Source organism: Mustela lutreola, chromosome 7 (genome assembly GCF_030435805.1).
Source record: "Mustela lutreola isolate mMusLut2 chromosome 7, mMusLut2.pri, whole genome shotgun sequence".
NCBI classification, from domain to species: Eukaryota; Metazoa; Chordata; class Mammalia; order Carnivora; family Mustelidae; genus Mustela; species Mustela lutreola.
Window position 1 is genome coordinate 144,566,256 of NC_081296.1, and position 21,093 is coordinate 144,587,348.

The window sequence follows — 21,093 nt, forward strand, 5'->3', positions numbered from 1 at the left end:
GCTAACCTGTATGAAATCTTCCTGTAATACACCTGCTCAGGGCTGGGGGTGTGGAGGAGGCTGACGGGTTAAGACCTAGTTGCTGCTCTTGGCTGAGTCTTCGTCCCCATGTCCTGGTCCCCGCAGCAGTAGGAGTTGGTGTTTCTGGGGTTCTGTGAGGGGGCGGGGTGCGGGCCACGTGGTCAGGAGCCCGGCAGCAGGGGGTTTGCCCCTAGAAGGCAGATGGGTTTCTTGTTCGGGGCAGGGCACACACAGTTCCTACCTCGTTCACAGAGCTGTGCTGGGGAGTAAAGGAGCCGGCCAGGACAGGTGGCGAGCACAGGGACAAGGACACAGTAAGCGTGTGGGCAGGTACCACGTGTGACAAGGTGGCTAAGGACCCCAGGCAGTGAGCGATTCGGAGAGTGAGTGCTGCTGGATTGCGCGGCTGGCATTAACAGGCAGTAGCAAAAGGGAGGGAAGCAGCTTGCCCTTAGAAAGAGTGAGACCACCAGGCCTGAACCCCGTTTTATGGACAGGCAAACAGAGGATCATGGATGGAAAGCATGGCCTGTTTTTGTGTAGTTAGACATAGGCTTTATACATGCTTTGTGATTCCCTTTCTTTCTTTCTTTTTGGCATTCTTTACCTGTCTTAAAGAGCGTATTTTTCCCTTTTTATTTCAGTGATCACTTATTGATTCTCTCTTCTATTCTCTTGACATAACGTTTGAGATGGTGTGAGGTGATCCAAGAAATCACTCCAGAAGGCTTGTGCTTAGCAGACAAACAAGCACGCGCTGTTGTCTGGTTGGGCTGAGAACCTGCCTGCTGCCGGCGTGGACCAGAGCCTGCTTTGCGGGAGGTGGGGATCCAAGCGGCCCCCTGAGGTGCCCTGGCCGAAATCTGGGAAGTCTTGTGACAGGCCTGTCACAGGATGGGCTGCGTGTTCCACGAGGGGTCACATGGGAAGAGCGAGGCCAGGGGTTCTGCTCATGCATGCAGACCTCCTTCCTCAAGCATTCTCTGAGCGTCTTCTGGGTACCAGGCCCCTGGGGGATGGCAGGAGAGACCAGGGAAGAGCCAGTGTGGTTGGATGGAGTCAGAAAAGGTAAATTAGGCAAGTGTAGAATGTAGGAGTTAATCTGATTGATTTGAGTTGACGCCCCCAGCTCCTGGCTGTGTCATTGTGAAAAAATCACTTGCCCTCAGGGAACCACGGCTTCCTCTTCTGGAAAATGGGAAGTTACGCACTCCCTCAAAAACAGCTTACTGTCTCTACAACATGGCACTGGGTCTTCTGTGGAGGACAGGATTGCTATCACGTGACTTATCTTCAAATGGAGGAGGAATGGTGAAAAAATAATATAGCTTTGAGTTGTGACCAGCACTTTGATGAAAGTAAGGCATGTGGGCATGTAAGTAAGGCAGTAAGGCAAGTAGGGCATGTGGATGGAGTGAGAAGGGGGGGACCTTTATCAACAGAGCGACCAGCAGAGCTTTCTGATGTGTGATGTCTGAGCAAAGCCTGATATGCCAGGAAAGAGCACGTCAGCACAAAAGCTGGAGCAACGTGTGTTATGATAGTGGAGAGGGCAAGTGCAAACACCCTGGGGTGACAGTGGAGACAGCAAGTGCAAAGGCCCTGGGGTGGTATTTTCCAAAAAGATAGAGGGTACCAGTCTCGTTGGTACGGGAAGGACTGAGAAGGGAAATAGGAACGTGGATAGGGAGGTGGCAGCTGAATCATGCATATTTTTTCAGAGACGACACCTTACAGCAAAATCCATTTAAAACGATTTTCCCCCCTGTTCGTTTTGGGCAAGCATTGGCTTGAAATTGTAACCCTGATTTTTCTCTGGATGTCAGTAGCAATTTCTTCAAAAATGCTGTCATTCGGATGGATGCAATTTCCAGCCTGGACACAAAACAAACTTGGAGAGATCCATACACAGAGATGAGATTTTTGGGGTTTCAGGAGATGGGGAAGCCCACCCAGCTGTCCAGTTGTGTTGAAAAAAAAAATCATTTTAAAATGCAGATGCTCCTGAGTCAGTGAAATGTTGATGGGTACAGCTCTCCAAAGAAAAATGTTCATGAAATACAGAATGTTGGTCCCTAGCTAACTGGCCGAGACGTTTGTTCAGCAAGAGACGGGGGCCGAGAAATCTCAATTACAGAAGCTGTTCCGAAACCCTAGGATCTCCCCAGGAGTGTTTAGAAATGGGGATACCACGCATACCGGGAAATCATGGGCTGGGCTTCCTGGAAGGACTTTCTGGCCACATCCCTTCCATATTCTAGTTGGACCTCTCACCATGGAGCTTGGGGAGAAGGAATAAAAATCGATGCCATCATGTTGCTAAGGAGCGATCCACCTTCCTTCACCCCTGTTCAGCTTCTGGTTCTGATCTGAGCAAGATCTTCAAGTTAGATGTCCTTAAAAAGGATGATCCTTTCCCTTATGGGACTTTGCAAATTAAAAAGGGGGCGGGGAAGCCTACATTTTCTTAGTAAATATGCTTCCTTTGCAACTTGGAGCCATAAAGAGTGCAGGTGGAGAGAGAGGGAGAAACGTGCCGCAGGAACTATGAATGTCTCATGGGGTCCATACCTCAGTTATCAGGTACGTGTTACCATCCTACTTTGTAGACAAGGAATAAGCTTAGGGATGAAAGAAGAGGACGCTGGGGTCGCTTGCCAGAAAGCCATACACCAGTGTCCCTGGGGGCGTGGGCCTGGTCCAGATGTGCGGGTTCGTTCCAGCTCTCTTGCACCTGCCAGCTGTGGGGCCTGCCAGGGGACGTCCTTCCGTCCGCCTTGCTGGCCCCACTTTGCTCGTTTATAAATGTGATGACAGCACCATCCCCTCTTCATCTGCTGGGCAGATTCAAATGGCCTGTGCCTATGAAGTGCTCAGAGCACTGCCTGCTCCCGGGAAAGTGTCCGGGAGCCCAGAGAGTCCTCAGACCACCTTCTCTGTGGCCCAGATCGCTCGCGGGCAAGAAGAGAGGAATGATGGCACAGCCACACCGGGTCTTCCATGTGAGGGGCGACGAGACCCGAAACCCAGAGACCTTGCTTGTTTCTTGGGATCTGTGACTACTGGGAACACAGGTGCATGACCCCCTTCCCATGCACACATGCAGTGACATACAGGGACATAATCACAGGCACAGCCAGCTCCATCCACAGCCTGGCTCACACAGGGCTCATGCTATTCCTCAGGGAGTCATGACCCCCATTCTACAAATGAGAATGTTCCTGATCTTCGTTGTTCCCCCAAAAGGGTCTGTCCATTTGCTTATCTATCAGATTCTGCTGGAAGCGCTTGCTTCTGCTTGAAGAAGAAAAGTGTTTCCTTCAGCATCTCCCACAAAGGAGCTCTTTCCATCACAGTCCTGTTACCTCTTGTTAACAAGCCTAACTAAAACTCCATGGTTCGGGACAAAAGTCGTTATCCTCTCTCCTGGTCCTGGGGGCAGATGGGCCCATCTAGGGAGCTTGGACTTCAGACCGTCCTGCCCTGAAGTGGCTGGTGGCCATCACAGGAGTGCCGAAGGCTCCCCTGGGGGGACATCTCTCTCTCCAGGCTCCCATCCGGGTGACCAGCTTGGGTTTCTTTGCAGCAGGTGGTCCCAGGGAGGTGGGACTTCTGATGTGCTGACTGGCTTCTTCCGGAGTGGAGCGCTCCAAGAGACAGGCCATGAAAGTCGCTAGCCTCTTTGGGCTGGATCCAGAACAGTCCCTGTATGTTGTCACTCGAGGGGAGGGGACTCCAATGTTTGCCTCTTGATGGTGGAGAGTGTCAGAAGATTTGTTGTCCTCTGATAATCACCGCAGCTGGGGAGGAGGGGTCTGGCAGGCTCTGTGGGGTCCGAATGTGTTTGACAGCTCCCTCTCACGCAATGTAGATTCCGCTAACTCTGTCAGAACAGATCTGGGGCCTTGTCTGACTTACCTGGAGACAGACCACCTTGGCTTCAGCTGGGACCTGCCTCTTTTGGAAGCTGGAAGAAAGTCCAGCATATAGATGGAGGCCAGTCAAGCAGTTGAGGTTTAGGGTAGGGGACAACATCCCCAAAGATGTGCTGAGCTAAGGGGCAGAGGAGTGGGAGAGGTGAGGTGGACACAAACAGGACTCGGGAAGGCTCAGCCTGAACCCCCAGCCTTGGGAGCAGAGCAGGCTTCTAGAGTAGAACATGTGTCCCTGGAGGGTAGGGGGCAGGCATAAGAGTCAACAGCCCAGACCCAGGGCTGCCAAGCAGAGGGTAGGAACTCACAGAGCCTGTGCAGCGAGAGGCCTAGTCCTAGGAGGAAAGCCACAGATGTGTGCTGGCAAAGCCTGGGTATTAGCCCCAAAACACAGAATCTGAAACGACTCCCAGGACCCTTGAGACTCAGCTCCTGAAAGACGGTGGCCTCGGATCCGATTGCTTCTGAGAACCAGGGTGGGCAGTGTCTACAGAAGGGTCTGGGAATCGGAGAACCCAAAGGGCCTAACTATAGACCCCTCTCCCTCAGGACGGCTGAGAACATTAGACAGAATGTTCCAGAAATTCCCTTCAGTTCTGGGCATCTCTGTAACCAAGGAGTGACCTGGAGCCTGTGACCTAAGGCCCTGGAAACTCTGGTTCAAATCTCGGACCCCTTCGCCTCTGTCTCCCGACCACTGCCACAAAGGATTCACAATGAAGCAAATCCTAAGTAGGGCCTGGCAAAGGCCAGCTGGGTTGGCTTAAGTGTTTGTGAATTGACCCCTACCTCTCTTTTCTTAACAAACACAGTCACTTGAAAGTTGCAGAAACAGTTCAGGAAGTTCCCCTCACCCAGCTTATTTGCGGGTCCTCAGCATGCATGACCAGAGTGAGGTCAGCAAACACAGAGAGGGAGCCCTGTACAACCCTACACCTTGTTCACATGTCACTGCGTTTTCTACTCGTGTCCTTTCCCATCAGGCCCCATATCACTTTACCCGGGTCTCCTGGTTCCCTCCTGTCCGGAAGCCTTGCTTGTTCTTTCCTTGTCTTTCATGACCCCTGACACTGCTGGAAAGTTCTCACCAGTTATATTGTATAGACTGTCCCTCAGTTTCGGTCTGTCTCACATTTCGTGCAGAGTGGGTTGAGGGTGTGCATTTTTGGCAAGAACTCCACAGAGGTGATGTTGTGTTCCGCTCACGCTGCCTGTCGGGGGGTCATGCTGTCCATGTCCCGTCACTGGTGATGTTGACCTTGTTCACCGTGAAATCTGCCAGACTTCTCCACCATAAAGCTTCCATCTTTCCTTGGTGAAATTCCTTATGGAACGTACTTTGAGACCATGCAAATCCTGTTTCTCCTTAAACATCCCCCCCCCATTCATTTTAGCATCTGTTTATAAATCTTGCCTCCAACAGTGATTGCTGTCAAGTTTGCCTGGTGGTGATTTTCTTATTTCCTGCTTTCCTTCTACATTTATTGCTTAGAATTATATGGGAAGAAAGAACTAGCCCTTCTCCCCATTTATGTATTTATGATCATTTATTTTTGTCAATATAAACTCTTGGATATTTACTTTATTCTATGAATTACAAACTGATTCAATGGCTATTTATTTTCTGGCTTAGATTATTCCCAGCTTGGCCTAATATATGGAGCTCCTTCAGTTTTGTGCTTGTAGATTTGGCCAGCCCATGCCCCCTTGTCTTTTGGGGGGACACTTTCTTGCTTTCTCAAATCACAAGGTGTACTGGGCTCATCTGTCTTTCCCCAGCCCCTCAGTCAGCTGCTTCTCCAAGGAGTCCTGGGTCCTATCACTGGGGCGTGGTGCATAGAAACCAAGGTCTGAGAGCTGGGTGTGCTCATTGCTTCTGGGGCATCGCGGCTCTCAGGCCCTTTCAGGGGACAGAGCTGGGTGTGTATTGACACATCATGTGTGTCTCTATGCCTGCCTACTTGTATGTACATTGAAAATCTCAAGTCTTCTCTGAGACTGTGAATTCCAGTATCAACAGCAGGAGCTCCATGTTAGACTTCTCCCCTTTCCACATTTGTAACTTCCTTGGCCAACGGAGAGAGACCAGCTCCTGATAGATAAAACAAATTCACTTAATTCAAGTATGCCTGAGTTCCAAATGGCTAACACACACCCTTGGGAGAAACACTTGCTCTGTCAGTGACTGCATCTGTGTCCCATGTTTTATCTTTGGCCTTCCACCATTTGATCAGGCTACCGTTTCCAGAGTCTCTGAAGTGAGTACTTTTCTTCCCCCACCCCCCTCCTGTGTGGGCATGCTATATATTTGTAATGGTTTGGTCCATTTGTTGGTGTTTATCCTTGACTTTGGGTTTCCCTCACATTTGGTTGGTGATGATCATCTTGTGCGGAGTGCGGGGGGGATCTATGAAGGTCACATGAACATTGCAGTGCTTCTAAATCAGGTCTTAGAAGATCTCAGACACTCCAAAAATTGTCACTCCCTCTGTCCCAGTCCCTGCCCCTTCGTTCCACCCCTTATCACTCACCTCTGCTAGGGAGCCAGTCTGTTCTGCATCCGGTTGACTCTTGCTGGACACAAAGTGGGTTATATATTTTGTCACCCTTTCATGAATGTAGCGTACTATAAATATAAATACTCTTCACTCTTTGCTTTTTGAATGGAATGGTGTGTCCTGAAATTTTCTCCAAATCTGTTCATATCATGCCTGCCTTCTTTACAGCTACAGAGTGCTCCATTGTGTGGGACCAGAATTGATTCGGCTGCTCTCCTATGTCTAGGCACTGATGTTGCTTCCTGTGTTGTGGTGTTCACAGATGATGCTTCAGTGAATAAGCTTGCATGTGCATTGTTGTAGAGCTGGGGGTTGTGTTCATGGTAGAGTACAAGGAGTAGGGTTGCTATGTTGGTGGACCAACACATATGTAGTTTTGTGAGGTGCTGTCCAGTTGCCTTCCAGTAAGTTTTTTGCTCAGCTGTTGGAAAATATTTGCCTCTTGTTGAAAGTCAACAATTTGTGTCCATCCTGAGTCAATTACAGGTGAGGACTAGGGGTGGGGGGGCAGGGATCATGTATTTCAGTGACACAGCTCCCTAGGTCCCAACAAGACCAAAATCTGGCTCTCCAGAGTCCCAGGCTCCTTTTCTCCTTCCTGCTGGTCCTGGGAATTGGGAGTGGAGTCTACTGGCAAGTGGAGTCCATGGCCAAGTGGGGGTATAGCAGATGGGTGTGACATTGCTAGTGAGGCTACAGGACCAGACCACAGGCCAGAGCCTTATTTTCACTGGTTGGTTTCAGCAGCCTTACCACAGAGCTACCTTGGGGAAGACTAGGCTAATATAAGTCAGTTTTCCAGAAACTGAAAAATGTGTTCTCATCTGAGCAGGGAAAATACTGATTCATTTACTCTTAAGTGTTAGCATAGGGAGCTGTTTTCTTCAGTTTGTAAACTTTTTTTTTACTCCACATGAAGTAAACTAAGCCTCCTTTCCATCAGACTTCAAGGTGAAGGAGAAAGAAGCAAGTCTGGCAAGGGTCCTTGTACCTTACCAGGTGGGTCCCCCCTCTCCTTGGTCACACGGACAAATGGAATCCAAGGAGGTTTACTGAGGCTCTTTCGCACATAAGAGCAGAGCGGGAAGGCAGATCCCACTCCGTCCAGGGCTCTGAGTGGGACACTGGTGCTCCAGAGAAGGAAGAGGCCAGGAGCTGCTGGTGTGGGAGCGGTCCTTCTGACCTGGCCTCAGAGCTGATGACCCACCGTGCATCCCTGCCCCCACACTCACCAGCCCAGCCTCCCGGCCCTAGCTGACCCCTGCTTGGAGTGTCGGGAAAGAGGGCATACTCATTCAACACTGGTTCCCCTCACTTCTTGTTCCTTTCTAGTGAGGTCCAACTGGGTGGGCTGGAGTGTTCCTGCCATGCACTCTACTGCCTCCCACAACTTTCCCTCCCTTGACCTAGAAGCTGGGTTCCGCAGGCTCACTTGAGGCCCCTCTTTTCATTCATTCACTTACTACACTGAGCACTACTGGTATTCCAGGCACAGGGGCAGGGGGACATGGAGACGACTCAGACCCAGGCCTGCCCCTCCTGAGAAGATCACAGTTCTGTGGCGAAGGCTCTAGATAAAGAGATAGTTACAGAATCGGGCAGGAGGTGCTCAGATTCAGCCTGGGGCAGGCCTCCCAACATCAAGGAGGCAGGGTCCCTGGAGACGCTGCCAACAGAGCTGAGCCTGGAAAGATGAGCAGCAGTTGTCCAAGCCAAGAAGAGAGTGTGAGCAAAGGTCCTGTGGCAGAAGCTCAGTGGAGGTGGGGGCTGGTACGGTGGTAGGACAGGGTGTGGGGAGCACTTAAGGGTGGGCAGGAGATGGGTCATGTCGGGTAGCAGAATCAACTGCTGAATTCAATCCTGACTCCGTTTTTGATGAATTCTTTATTTTATTCACTCCTCTGTCCCTGCTGCCTGCAACACTGCCTGGTGTCTTATGGGTGTTCAGTCATTATTTTGAGTCTCAATTCCTTATTTCTCAAACAGGAAGAGCACTTATTTTTGTCTGTGCCCCAATATTCTCTAATAGCACCTAAAGTATATAGTAGGTGCTGGGTAAACACCTGGCGAGTGGCTGACTGACGGAATGGTCTGGGGCTTGGCCTACTGTATGCTTAGTCATTAGCGGCCATGGGCACTAGAGTCACCTGTGGCTGAAGAAGCAGCCACAGGCCACAGTGTGATGGAGATCAGCCTTATGTGCCCGTGTAGATCCAGCAACTTCTTGGCAATTCATGACTTCTTAACAAGCACTCTACTTGTTAAGAAGAAGAATCATGAACTTCTGCTGAGCAAATTCAATGCTTTTACCCATATCCTTTGTCTTTAGTGACCCATTGGGACTTGTGGAAGTAAATCCCGGTCCCCGGGGCTGTCCTGGCTGATGCCCCCTTCGTAGCCTCCAGGGGCAGCCAGGCTTTGTGGCCACCCAGGATGGGCATGGGGACATGTGGAGGAGTTTGTCCTCTCAAGATGAGCCCAGAGCCTGCCCAGGACCTCCCCCCGGGGCAGGACACCTGTTCCTTGGAGGGAAGCTTGCAGTGGATTTCCCGAGGCCCTGGAAGGTGAGGTGCTCCTCCCTGTGGAATGGTGGTTAGAGCTAGAGGTCCCCGAGTACCATGTTCCGTCAGGGAGAGGAGGTCACCAGCTCGCTCTTGTGCAGCCTGATGGAGCTCTTAGGAGCTAGATGGGTTTTTTTAATTCAGGACGAGGTATCTCGGGCACACTAAAGAGACTACATATGTACAGGTACCATTGAAGAAATAAGTATGAGGTGGGCATCACGGATGCATCTCGCCTACTGAATAAATTCCAAAGTCTTCTGTGTCGCTTGCAAGAGCCCCTTCCGGCCTCCTCTTCCACCCGCAGCCTCCGTGCTGCCCAGGCTCTCTGGGATCCTTCATCAACCCCACTCGCCGCCTCCCTCCACACTTCTCCTTTCCCTTTGCACTTGCTCGCCCCTCTCCTGCCACCATCGCAGAGCAAGTCCCCTAGACTTCCACATCTCAGCCACAACACCGCCCGTCTTCCAGGGACAGTGCGGGACTCCTGCATTCTCTGAGGCCCCCAGTGGCCAGAGTGATGGGCCCGAGGGGTCCTGGAGGGCCAAAGACGTAGCATGGAGCTTGGGTCAGCACAAGGGCTCTGGGGATATTTGATGGACGCCCGGGCCTTGGGGTCCCGGGGGGTGCTGTGTTTTAGGTGACCCCTGAGGTCTCTTCTCTGGGAAGACGTTCTTGCTGCATCCACTCGACTGGTCACCCAGAGTTTCTGAATTTCTAGGCAGGAGCTCATCCTCAGAAAGAGGATCAGAGTGATCCTTCTTATCCCAAATGTGGATGTGCCCTCGAGACGGAGAAATACTTGGAGTTGCAGCTCAGCCTGACCCGCTCCTAGAACACAGTCGGCGAGCCATGGGAGGAATTTGGACGGCGTGATTCCTTCCCTTGTCTTGCCTGTGTGGTACTTTTCAGCACAGATGTAGTCCCCAGACTGGCGTTATTTTTTGTCTAAGATTTATATTAGAAAGAGAGCATGAGCGGGAAGGCAGAGGAAGAGAGAATGTCAAGCCAACTCTCCTCTGAGCGAAGAACCCAACGCAGGACTTGACTTCACAACCTGAGATCACGACCTGAGCCGAAATCGAGTCGGATGCTTCACCCACTGATCGCCTCCCACCCACCCCCCCCCCCAGAGTGGCATCATTTGGAAAAAGAAGAATTCTACTAGAATTCAGTGAAACCAAAGTCGACTCCTTTCTGCCTGAAGGTCTCTGCTCAGTCACGGAAAGGCTGTTGGAACCTTCTCCATGGCAAGGGCCCCTCTCTGGCTGGAATTCAGTGGGAGGTGACTGGCTAGCGCGCTGACATCGGGATGTGTTTTTGCTTGGGTCCTAGTCATTCCCATGGTTCTGGGGGTCCGGGCTGCTGCAAGGCTGTGCCATTGTAAAGTGGAACTGTCGGCAGGTGGAGTGAGCTGTCCCGACCGGACAAAGTCCCAGAGCCACGGGAGGTGTCCGGGAACCATGTAGTGGAGTGCTAAGTCCGGGGGGGGGGGGAGTCAAAGGTCAAGTGAGGAAGCAAACAAGATACAACCGGAATGTGTCTTCTGTGCGAGTGGAAGTTCCTTGGTTGTAAGCGGCAGGTATCATAGGAACTGGGTTCTGACTGCCTTCAGTGAAACTATGCTCTTTTTTGCTGTAGAAGGTTGTAGATGGTCATTCATGGGATAGAAGGAACAAAGAACAGAATCTGAAAAAGGACAAGAGTCAGGTTGCCCAGGTGGCGGCAGCTCACAGAGGCTCATTCTGGAGCTGCTACCACGATGACCCAGCATTTACAGCCCTTCCAGCCCCACCTCAGCGCCTTCCCCCAGGTGGGGCTCCCTGAGCGTCTAATGGGCTTCACCTGGGTAGAGGTGTTGTTTCTAACAGAAGGGCATGGACTCCGGACAGCCCTGATGGCCAGCAACCGCAGCACCTGCTGGCCCTGACTGGCTGCAGCTACTGTCCAGGCTCCCCTCCACTGCCCTGCAGCCCTGACTCCCAACCCACACCCAGCCCTGTGTCCTCATGTAGCTTCTCTTTCAAGGCCCTGCGTCCCAATGGGGAAACTTTGCCTACCCTTCAGCTGTGTTATCCAGAAGCAGCCCAGCAGAGGACTGGTTTGCTGGAAACCATGCTTGAAACTGAGCTGTCCATCCCTTTGGCAATGCTGGGGGGTGCTCTCTCTCTGCAGCGAGGGCGGCCGCCTTCATGGTTACAGAGCACACTGCTGCGTGGGGCACAGAGCATGGCACTCAGTGCCCCCTGTCTTTAGGCTCCTGTTGCTATTAAGTCTTAATCTATCTTCATCAGTATTGTTTTACTATGAATCAGTTATTCCATTGTCATGCTCCTGATTTCATTAATTGATTTATTAGTTGTTAGATAACAGAAGCATCTTTTAAAGATTTAAAGTATGCAGAACAAACTCCCGTGTAGCCACTGTCCTGCTTAAGAACTATTGCCAGTAGTTCTGGCATTCTCTGAGCACCCCTTCCTGACCTGTCCACTGCCCCTCTCCACTCCCTAGGACGGGCTGCCCTGCCTTTGTGTTTATGATTGTCTCGCTTTTCCTAGTGATTTTATCACATTTGTATCTCTGGGTGACATATTGTTAGATTTTCCATGTTTCTGAACTTCCTATAAAGGGAAACACCCTCTGTGTGGTCTGTGGCAGCACTTTCTCATGCAGTGTTACATGAAGGATCCACGCATGCGTTTGAGACTTCTGCACTTTTTTATGTTATTTTTTGATAGATATTAAGTTTAATGTCATTGACTTTATTAACATTTTCCCTTACAGCTTGAGCCTTTTTGTCTTATTAAGATAAGCTCTACCACAGCATCCTAAAGATAGTCACTTACATTCTTCCGTTTTCCTTTTCACAGTCGTCTGTAATCCACCAGGAATGGAAGAACTATTAGTTCGAGCTTCCATTCCCCCCCCTTCTGGATACTTAGTTATTCCAGCACTGTTTATCCAAAGGCCCATTTCCTCCCACTGACTAGTACTGTCCATGCACATGAAGCTCTGTTTCTGTTCTTTAGCCTGTTTGTCTAAGATGTCATTACTAAGGCGGCGTCATAATTCTTGTGGCCTCTGGAGGCACATCCCCCCTCCCCACCTTATTCTTCTTTAGTCCCTTTGTACTTTGATACACATTTTAGAATAAGCCCAACAAATAGCAGGAAAAACCTTGAAGAAGCTGACAGGAACTGCAGCAAATCAGTAGATCAATCACACTGGGAAGAACTTGTGGTTTCAGAATATGGACTTTTATACTCCATGAAGATGGTATAGCCCCTCACCCCCTTTTTTTTTTTAAGATTTTGTTTTTAAGTGATGTCTACGCCCAGCACAGGGCTCGAACTCACACCTCTGAGATCAAGAGTTGCAGCCTCCACCGACTGAGCCGGCCAGGTGCCACAGTCTCCCTTTTTCTGTTGATCTAATTTTATGTCCGTTAGTAAAGTTGCTGATATTCTTTATAAAGATTTTACACATTTTTTATTATATTTATTTCTAGATACTTTGTCTTTCAGATACTACCATAAATGCTAGAAATAGACTTTTGGCGGTCCCCTGGGTGGCTCAGTCGGTTGAACATCTAACACTTTATTTCAGCTCAGGTCATGATCTCAGGGTAGCAAGATCGAGACCCACCTCAGGTTCCATGCTGAACGGGGAGTCTGCTTGAGATTCTCCCCCTCTCCTTCTGACCCTCTCCCTGTGTGTGTGTGTGTGTGTGTGTGTGCACATGCACTCTGTCTCTCCCTTCTTTCTGTCTCTCTAGAACATAAAGAAATAAACAAATCTTTTAAAAAATAAAATAAAATAGACTTTTGAAATATCTTTATATTTTCATAAATAATTTTAAATAAATCTTCAATAAAATACAATCTGCAAACCACAAAATTCATTTGTTTAAAGTATATGACTCAGTGGTCTAGTATTTGCAGAGTTATGGAACCATCACTGCAAATCTGTTTTGGAATATTTTTATCACCCCCAGAAGAAATGCCCTCCCCATCAGCAGTCACTCCCCATTTCCCTGGCACCCGGTCCCTGCAGGAAGGGTCCAGTGACCGAGGGAGGGAGGGAGCGTATACTGGAGTAGCAAGCTTCGTGTCACACATCGCCCAGCCCCTGCCTTTGCTTTCTGTCTTATTTCAGTTTTGTTTCCCCTCCCATCTCGAACACTCCTATAGCTTCCAAGCTCATCTCTCATTCTCTGTCCTCACACTCTGCCCAGACAACCTTTTCCAAGGAAAAGAATGTTCCAACCACTTCTCTCCTGGGAAGCCCTCCATAGCTCCCTTGGCAATCCAGCTACGCGGCTGACACGGTTCCTCCGGGGAACTGGAGGCTGATGAGTCAAGTGCTGTGGAAACAGGCTTTGGGGTGTAACTTCCTTGGGGTGGAGAGAGACTCTCCCGGGCCCTTGGTCTGCTGCAGTCCTCAGAAAGTAAACACAGTCGACCTGATTATTCCCCGCACTTCCTCCTGAGTCAGAGCTATCTCAGGTTAAGTCAGGAAAGAGGCTAAATTAAGCCTTGAAACCAAGCTGCCTTGGTGACAGGCACTTTGTTTTGCTTGAGTGACTGTGATGATGGGTCTTTGGTTTTAAGGACAGCACTAATTGCGTCCCTTTAGACCAACCGTGGCGAACATTCCCTGCCCTGCAGAGACAGGGAGATGCCCGGTCCCTCCGCAGTACCCGCTCATTCATTCCACATGCTTCTCCCAGCCCCTGTCCCGTGCCGGGCCCCGAGCTGGGAGGCCGACGTCAGCAGCTTGCCCTCTCAGGGCTTGACATCTAGCTAAAGAGACTACAAGAAACGAGATCCACGACATCACTGGTACTTGGTTAGAGGTCTGTCCAGAGCAGAGGAAGCTGTGGATCTGGAAGTACCTGTACTTTTTCGTGCCTTCCCACCAGAGGAAAAGAGGCAATCTTTCTAGCATTCTCAAACAAGCCAGCCGATCCAACCCCTTTGAGAAACTGTTTAACGCTGTCCAGTAAATGTACACATGCACCCACTGTGGCTCAGCGATTCCCCTCCTGGGTGTAGGTAGCCAATAGGAAATTGCATGCTAGAAGCTTTATGTCCAAAGAATAAATTGCAGACAAAGATTGAACTCTGGTTAATATATGCATGCTGTAGTACATAAGGGGCTTGTAGTAATATTTGCAATTTACTTGGAAATACACCCAAGAAAGGAGATGGATGCAAAGACACACGGATAGAGAGTCGATAAAGAAAGTAGAGTAGCATGTTAATGGTGGAATATGGGTGCTCCCTGTAAATTTTGTTTTGTATGTTGAAAAATTTTATATAAAACATAGGGAAAAATGCAAACATAGATTTGCCAGCAGACACATGCAAGAATGTTCAGAGCAGCATAATGGCTCAAACTGGAAGCAATCCAAATGTCCACCAGCAATAGGTAGAGATCTAAATTGTGAGTCTCTTTGTATCATGGGATATTGTTCTCAGTAAGATTGAATGAGCCACAGATCCACAACACAGATCCATTCAAGCAGGTGAATTTCACCCATGGAACACTGGGGGGGGGGGAACGAGACTCAAAAGATAACATGCTGTATGATTCTATTTGTATAAAATTCACAAACACTCAAAACTAACCTTGGGTGTAGAAGTCAGGATAATGGTTTGGGGGGCAAAGGGTGGGAAGAAAGGAGAAAGAATAGTAAGTGCATTCGGGTGCCATGGGGGCCTCCTGGGGTACTGGAAGTTTCTGTTTCTTGATCTCGATGCTGGCTAAAGAGATGTGAATATTGATCAAGCTGTGCGTTTAAGGTCTGTGCACTTTTCTCTGTGTGTACTATCCATCATTAAAAACTATACTAGGAGAAAGGAAACCAAGTAGAGCCATCTGGAAGCTTTGCTTAGCTGAGCTACAGGGTTAGGATCCCACTCTGAGCCTGTCTAGCATACCAAAGCTGTGAACGAAATGAAACGTTGCTTTAAGACATTCATTCATTCCTTTCTGCTTATATACATGCTGCATTAATTCCCCGGCTTCCACTGATTGTCTCTCCTTTACACAGACGTCTGCCTGCATATGCTGTGTTCCAAATCTAGACTTGATCCACACGTCCTGACCTAGCCCTTTCCAGGTTCAATGCCCAGAGGAAGGGATGTGCAGACATTTCAGTTTGCAGCCATACCCCCCACTTTCCTGGATTTCTGTTTGTGATCTTTCCTGGATATTGGCCCACAGATATCTTGACCCCTCTATTGGTCAGTTCTCCAGAGAAAACAGAAACAGTAAGAAAGATGATAGACTGATGATAGATAGGTACAGATAAAAAGAGATTCATTCCAAGGAATGGGCTCATGTCATTATGGAGGCTGGCCGGTCTCAAGACCTGCAGGGTGAGTCAGCATCCCAGAGACTCAGGAGAGCCGATGGGCTTAGTTTCAATAGGAAGACAAGCAAGATCAAGACCCAAGAAGAACCAGAGTGATTCAATCTGAATTCAAAGGCAGGGGAAAGCTGATGTCCCAGCTCAAAGGCAGTCAGGCAAGAGAAATTCCTCCTACTCGGCCCTTTTGTTGTATTTAGGTCTTCAACTGATTAGATGAGGCCCACCCACTTTAGGAAGAGCCACCTGCTTTATTCAGTCTACTGACTGAAATGTTAATCTCATCTAGAAACACCCTCACAGAGACACCTAGAATAGTGTTTGACAAATGCAAGGGGGCCCTGTGACCCAGTCAAGATGACACACAAAATGAACCATCACAACCGCAGAGCATGAAACACTTTCTGGCTCTGAGAAAGGAAGGGCGGAAGCCTCCAGCGGCCCACCAGTTCCCCTCGATGAACATGTTTATTATCTTAGAGAAAGAAAAAAAAAAGGATGTTAGTGACTGCAAAATGTGTCATGCAAACAAGTCTGAAACCTACAAATATGGTTCAAAAGGTAATGATAATAATGAACACCCGAGACCTCCCCACCCATCGTAACAGATGGAAACGGCCAGTACATCGAAGGCTCTCAGTGCTTCCTCCAAATGGCCTCCCACTGTCCTTACCTGTGAGACACCTATCTCCTGAATTTGATCATTAATCATTCCCCTGCTTTCTATAAAAACCAAATATATGTCTATAAACAGTACATTGTTTAGTTTTGCCCGTTTTAAGCCTTTGTGCATTGACACTTGCTGTATAAAGTCGTCTGCGTATCACCTTCCATTCTCCATTATGTGTTGGGGTTTTAGCCACGTCATCACTTGTACCCTCAGTGCATTCATTTCACTGCTGCATAATATTCCATTCTGTCTAGCCATGTCTCATGCCCAGACCACCATGTGTCCATCTGTTTTATACTTGGTGCATGTTTGGGTAGTTTCTGGTCCTCTGCTATCACAAAGCTTGTAGGCTTGTCCCATCCACATCCCCAGATACAGGAATTTCCCTAGGGTCTACACCTGGGGGAACCGGTGGCCTGCCTAGTTGTGCAATATGTCTCTTTGCTTTCTAGATAATCCCAAGGAACTTTCCAGAAGGGCTATACCAGTTTATACTCCTGCTAGAGGCTATGCAAATTTCTTACGGGGGTCTTCTCATCCCTTCTGGTCCCAGGATATCACCTTCCCCAGGTCCCAGCCACCCTGCCCACACTGCCACCAGTGTTCCCATAATGTGTCCTGTATATCGTGCCTTCTTTGTACAGATGCAGGGCAGTGCATACCTGGGTGGCATCTCATACATGAATGCGTGGAAAATTCCCGCCTGCCTGACTGCTATTCAGTGGCCTCTGTTTCTGCTTCAAGGAACAGGGAGAGAACAGGGTCAGAAGAGTAGGTGGCCCCTGGCAGCCCCCACCCCCAGGGTGATCTCTTCCTGCCAGTGTCAGGACAGTTAAGCCGCGTGCTCTGCTCTTTCTCTGCGGCCCAGAGCTGTGTGTCCCAAGATTGGATCCACAGGGGATTTTTCCGCTCCCAGGCACACTCTAGTGCCCAGGCATGGAATCACCCACTGCGCCGGGTCTCCCTGCTACGGAGAGGAGGTCTCCCTGCTAACTGATCGTCTCTTGTGCTGCCTCTTTCCCATTACAGGTTAGCCTGGGGCGGAAGATAAAGACATTTGCCACCAAGATGGTAATCACGAGTGGAAATGAGGAGGACAGAGAAGGCCAGGAGAGAGAGAATAAAGAAGAGAGTATCTTGGCGATGCTAGGGATTATCGGGACCATTCTGAACCTGATTGTTATCATATTTGTATACATCTACACCACTCTGTGAATGGCCCGGAGGGTGCTTGGAGCCCACGGGGGTGGCCGGAAGACGGGAGCCCTGCGTGTCGACACAGCCATGATCAGACGCTGTGCAAACAAGCGGGCTTGACCTACACACGCTGCTGGAGCAAATGCACCTTCGAACTTTATAAAAGGGTCACACAAACCAAGCCTGCCGCCAGGAGCAGACACTAAAGCACAATGAATCCAACAAGACTCATTCACACAACAAGGAACTCAGCGTCTTTGGCCCAGGGCCCGCGAGACCGCTCGGAAGACCAGCCTTTGACGCCATTGGTGAGCAGATGGGGGCAGAAATCCACGGTCCCAGATCTCTGATGGCTCTCACGCCTCGGGCAAGGGCAACAGGGCAGTGTGGCTCGGGGGTGCATCACCCGGGACATGCGCTCGGCCTCCACTCCACGGACCGTTCGGAACAAAACCCTTTGACACACATCCCACCCATCAAAAGTGTCTAACTATTTGATACTGGGGAGATAACTTATTTTTCTTTTTTCATTGGCTTGACGTGTGTATCTGTTCATATCAAGGTTTATAAATATATATTTTTAATAAATGTGCTCTATTTTTTAGCATGAACCAAATATTTGGAGAGGCGCTCCTGGAGTCCTAGAGCCTTCTTTGGTTTTATCTGCTTTGCCCCGTAGACTCGCAGGTGTTCTGTGGTATTGCCATTCTTGTCCTGCTTTGAACATCTTCAGTCTTTTACCTTCTTTCTCTCTCTCTCCTTTTCTCCCTCTCTCTCTCTCTCCCCCACTTTTTGGTCTGGAGGGCATTTCCCATAATACCAGCCATGGCCCTGGTCAATGCATGTTTTCAGATTGTCCGTTGAGCGGCTTTTTGTTGTTATAGGGGAGATTTAAAACGATCGTGGGCATGGGGTCCTTCGTTGCACCGTATCCTTATTGAGAATTTTGCATGAACAAGGGCTGAGTGATAGATCAGCTTCTGAGAGATGTAAAAAGGACTGTCATGGAAGCAGAGAGGGCAGCTGTATCCACAGATCATCTCTAGGATGGAACATTCAGCTTCTTTCTGGCAGCATTATTATTTCATGCTTGTGACCATTTGTCGATCAGATTTTTATCTTAATGGCCACATGCCGTGCAAGATAGGGGAGACCGAGGGGGTAGAGGCCAGCGTGAGTGCATAATCCCTCCCTTAGTGAACTGCCTGGGACCGTTATCAAAGTAGTTGGGATGTAAAGGGCACGTGGATTCCGTCCCCGCAGGAGAGATCTGGGTGTTTCACAGGTGTTTCACCCTGTGACAGGTGACCTTTTAAGGGCACAAGAAGGGGTCAGAATGATCACCCCCAAAAGATTGCTGTGCTTCCTTAAAGCTCCTGGTTTACACCCCCGCAAAGCCACTTCCTCCCCGGTAGGGTTGGGTGAATATATATGAATTTGCCCTGTTCTCCCAGCGCCCTGAGCTGGGTCTTTGCCTGGCTGTGACAAAGAGGGTCACAGTTCCTTTTGCCAGTGCCAGACTTGTTCATGGATGAAAGAAGCAGCAACTTGCCTTGTTGGGTTCAAATGACGCGCAGCAGGTCTCTACCGCCAGATCTCTCCCTCCCCTTGTTGTGGTATCTGAAATTCCACCATTTGAGAGTCATTTCTTGTGCTCTTCTAAGGGACCAGGTTCTTTTATTAAGCAGATGCCCTTGAGCACCTGGCTCTGACATTATTCATCTGGTGTCTTCTCTTCCCTACCGGAAGCAAGTAGACACGCATTTAGGGCACACGGTGTGCCAGACACAGTGCCGGACACTTTATATTCCTTAGGTCATTGAATTCCCCCTGTATCCCTGTGAGATGGGGAGGTCTTTTCCCAGCATCGTGGAAGAAAGGCGGACTCAGAGAGATCATGTGGCTGAAACGCCTCCTCCCGATCTGATCGTTTCCTTAGCCCAGCCAGGACTGGGCTTCTGGAGAGAGAGGAAATGCTCAGGAGGGGAAGGCGCTGGAGAGAGCCCTTGGGGTAAGGTCACAGACCTGATCGCTTTGCTAAGGGCCAGCTCTGCACACCTCCCCACCCCCTCCTCCATAAAAATAAATAATTCTTGGCAACTCCTTGGACACTGACAGAATATCATACAAATAAGGACGAGGGACCAGAGGAGGCTGGTTAGAAATAAAACGGGATGTCGGGCGCGGGGAGTTATCTACCAGGTTCTTTGTGATTCTAGAAAGACTGTATGAAAATTCTGAACAGTGAACAGAGTAAACAATAAAGGTGCAATGGATTAAAAAAAATCGATGTCTTCTCTTCTTTAACATCAGGGTATTTTTAAACTTCTCTCTCATTCCTTCCTCTGTACTTTTATTATATTCAAAAAACACACTAAAGAAAACCCAGAGTGTAACGCTTTTCAACAGAGACTGTTTGGGCCCTAGAAGCCACGATGCTTTTTCAAGTATACTAGTTCAAAATTTATTGAGGGAAAAACTTCCTTTCCAACCCTCTGAGCCGCCTCCCGATGGTTCTTCTAGCCTGGAATCCGGAGCCTGGAAAGAAAGCTGCCCGGTCAGTGCATGCTGGACGCAGGAGCGGCAGTCTCCTGGGTATCTGGTACGCATGGACTGATCCCCACTCTCACTTAGCAGAACCCAAGAACGCACGTGGTGCACACTCACAGCTCCCCGACAATCTGGAGGAGTCTTCTGAGAACAGTGAAGGGAGATGCTGCCTTCAGCCCTGGGTCCTCAGAGTCTTAGTAAGTGTAGGGAGCCCAGCCTCGGAGAGCGTAGCAATAATCCCGACCACAGAGGGCCTGTGCCCTCCCCAGCACTTTGCACCCACTCTGCAGGACCCTCCCAACCACCACCCCTTCCCCCCCCCCCCCGGCCATGAGATGTGTCTGCTTATTCCAGTTTGACAAGCTGATGGAAACGGCTCTTAAGAAGGCAGTTGGATCGTTCCAAGTTTGCAGGGTGAGGAACCAGCAGAATCAGACCTTCTGATTCCGGATTCCGAGCGCTGTCAGCAGCTTGTGTGGCCCAGGCTATGGGGGGTCAGCTCCGCGGGCATCCGGCAGATGTCGGCTCAGAGCACACTGCTTCCCACCACTCCTGGAGCTCCCTGATCTCCATGCAGCTGGCCCGGGCAGCACGGCTGAATAGACACCTCTCACTTCGGCCCCAGGGGAGAAACTCAGACAGCCCAGTCCAGGAAGCAGAGGTTTGGGGCTGCAGAGTGCTCGCCTGTGGTCTGAACCGCATTTGGGGCTCCTACGCGTGGGCATCCCACCCCAACTCTAGGACCCCTGGTGTTCCTCACCTGGAAACTGGAGAGATAATGGCCCCCAAATTCCATCAGGTGGATACATCTACTGCATTCAACTGAGGCAGAAAGTGGGACCAGCAAGGTGAGTTACTTGTCAGGGGCCCAAGGACTGTGAATTCATGCAGCAAGGCGCCGGGCCGAAGTCCTGGGGACCGCTGCCTTCCCCCGTGCAGCCCAAGTATGAGATGGAAGCCCCCAAAGAGCGAGCCCCGAGGAGCCTGAGGTCCACTGGAGGGAACAGGATGCCTCAAAGATCTTCAGGTTCAGTGTGAATGACCCAGACCCTGCGAAGCCGAGGAGGGGCTTGGGGTCCCACTGACTCTACCGGATAGGGGAGGGACAGGACCAAGAGACGCTTTCCCTAAGACTTTTTTCCCTTTTTTTTTTTTTTTTTTTTTTTTTTTTAACTCATAAAGCCAACTGACACCTAGGTGGGAGCAAGTCCCCAAGTCACATAGCTCAGGA

The 21,093-nt window shown here is 49.8% G+C and overlaps 1 protein-coding gene across 1 annotated transcript in view; it reads left to right on the forward strand.

Annotated features, from left to right (window-relative positions):
• TUNAR (TCL1 upstream neural differentiation-associated RNA) overlaps positions 1-19,584 on the forward strand; it is a 45,908-nt gene extending 26,324 nt beyond the window's left edge. The window contains exon 3 of the mRNA XM_059183034.1: positions 17,145-19,584. Coding sequence (XP_059039017.1) covers positions 17,145-17,330 — 186 coding nt within the window. The 3' untranslated portion in view covers positions 17,331-19,584. The remainder of the gene's footprint in view (positions 1-17,144) is intronic.
• The last annotated feature ends 1,509 nt before the right edge of the window (positions 19,585-21,093 follow it).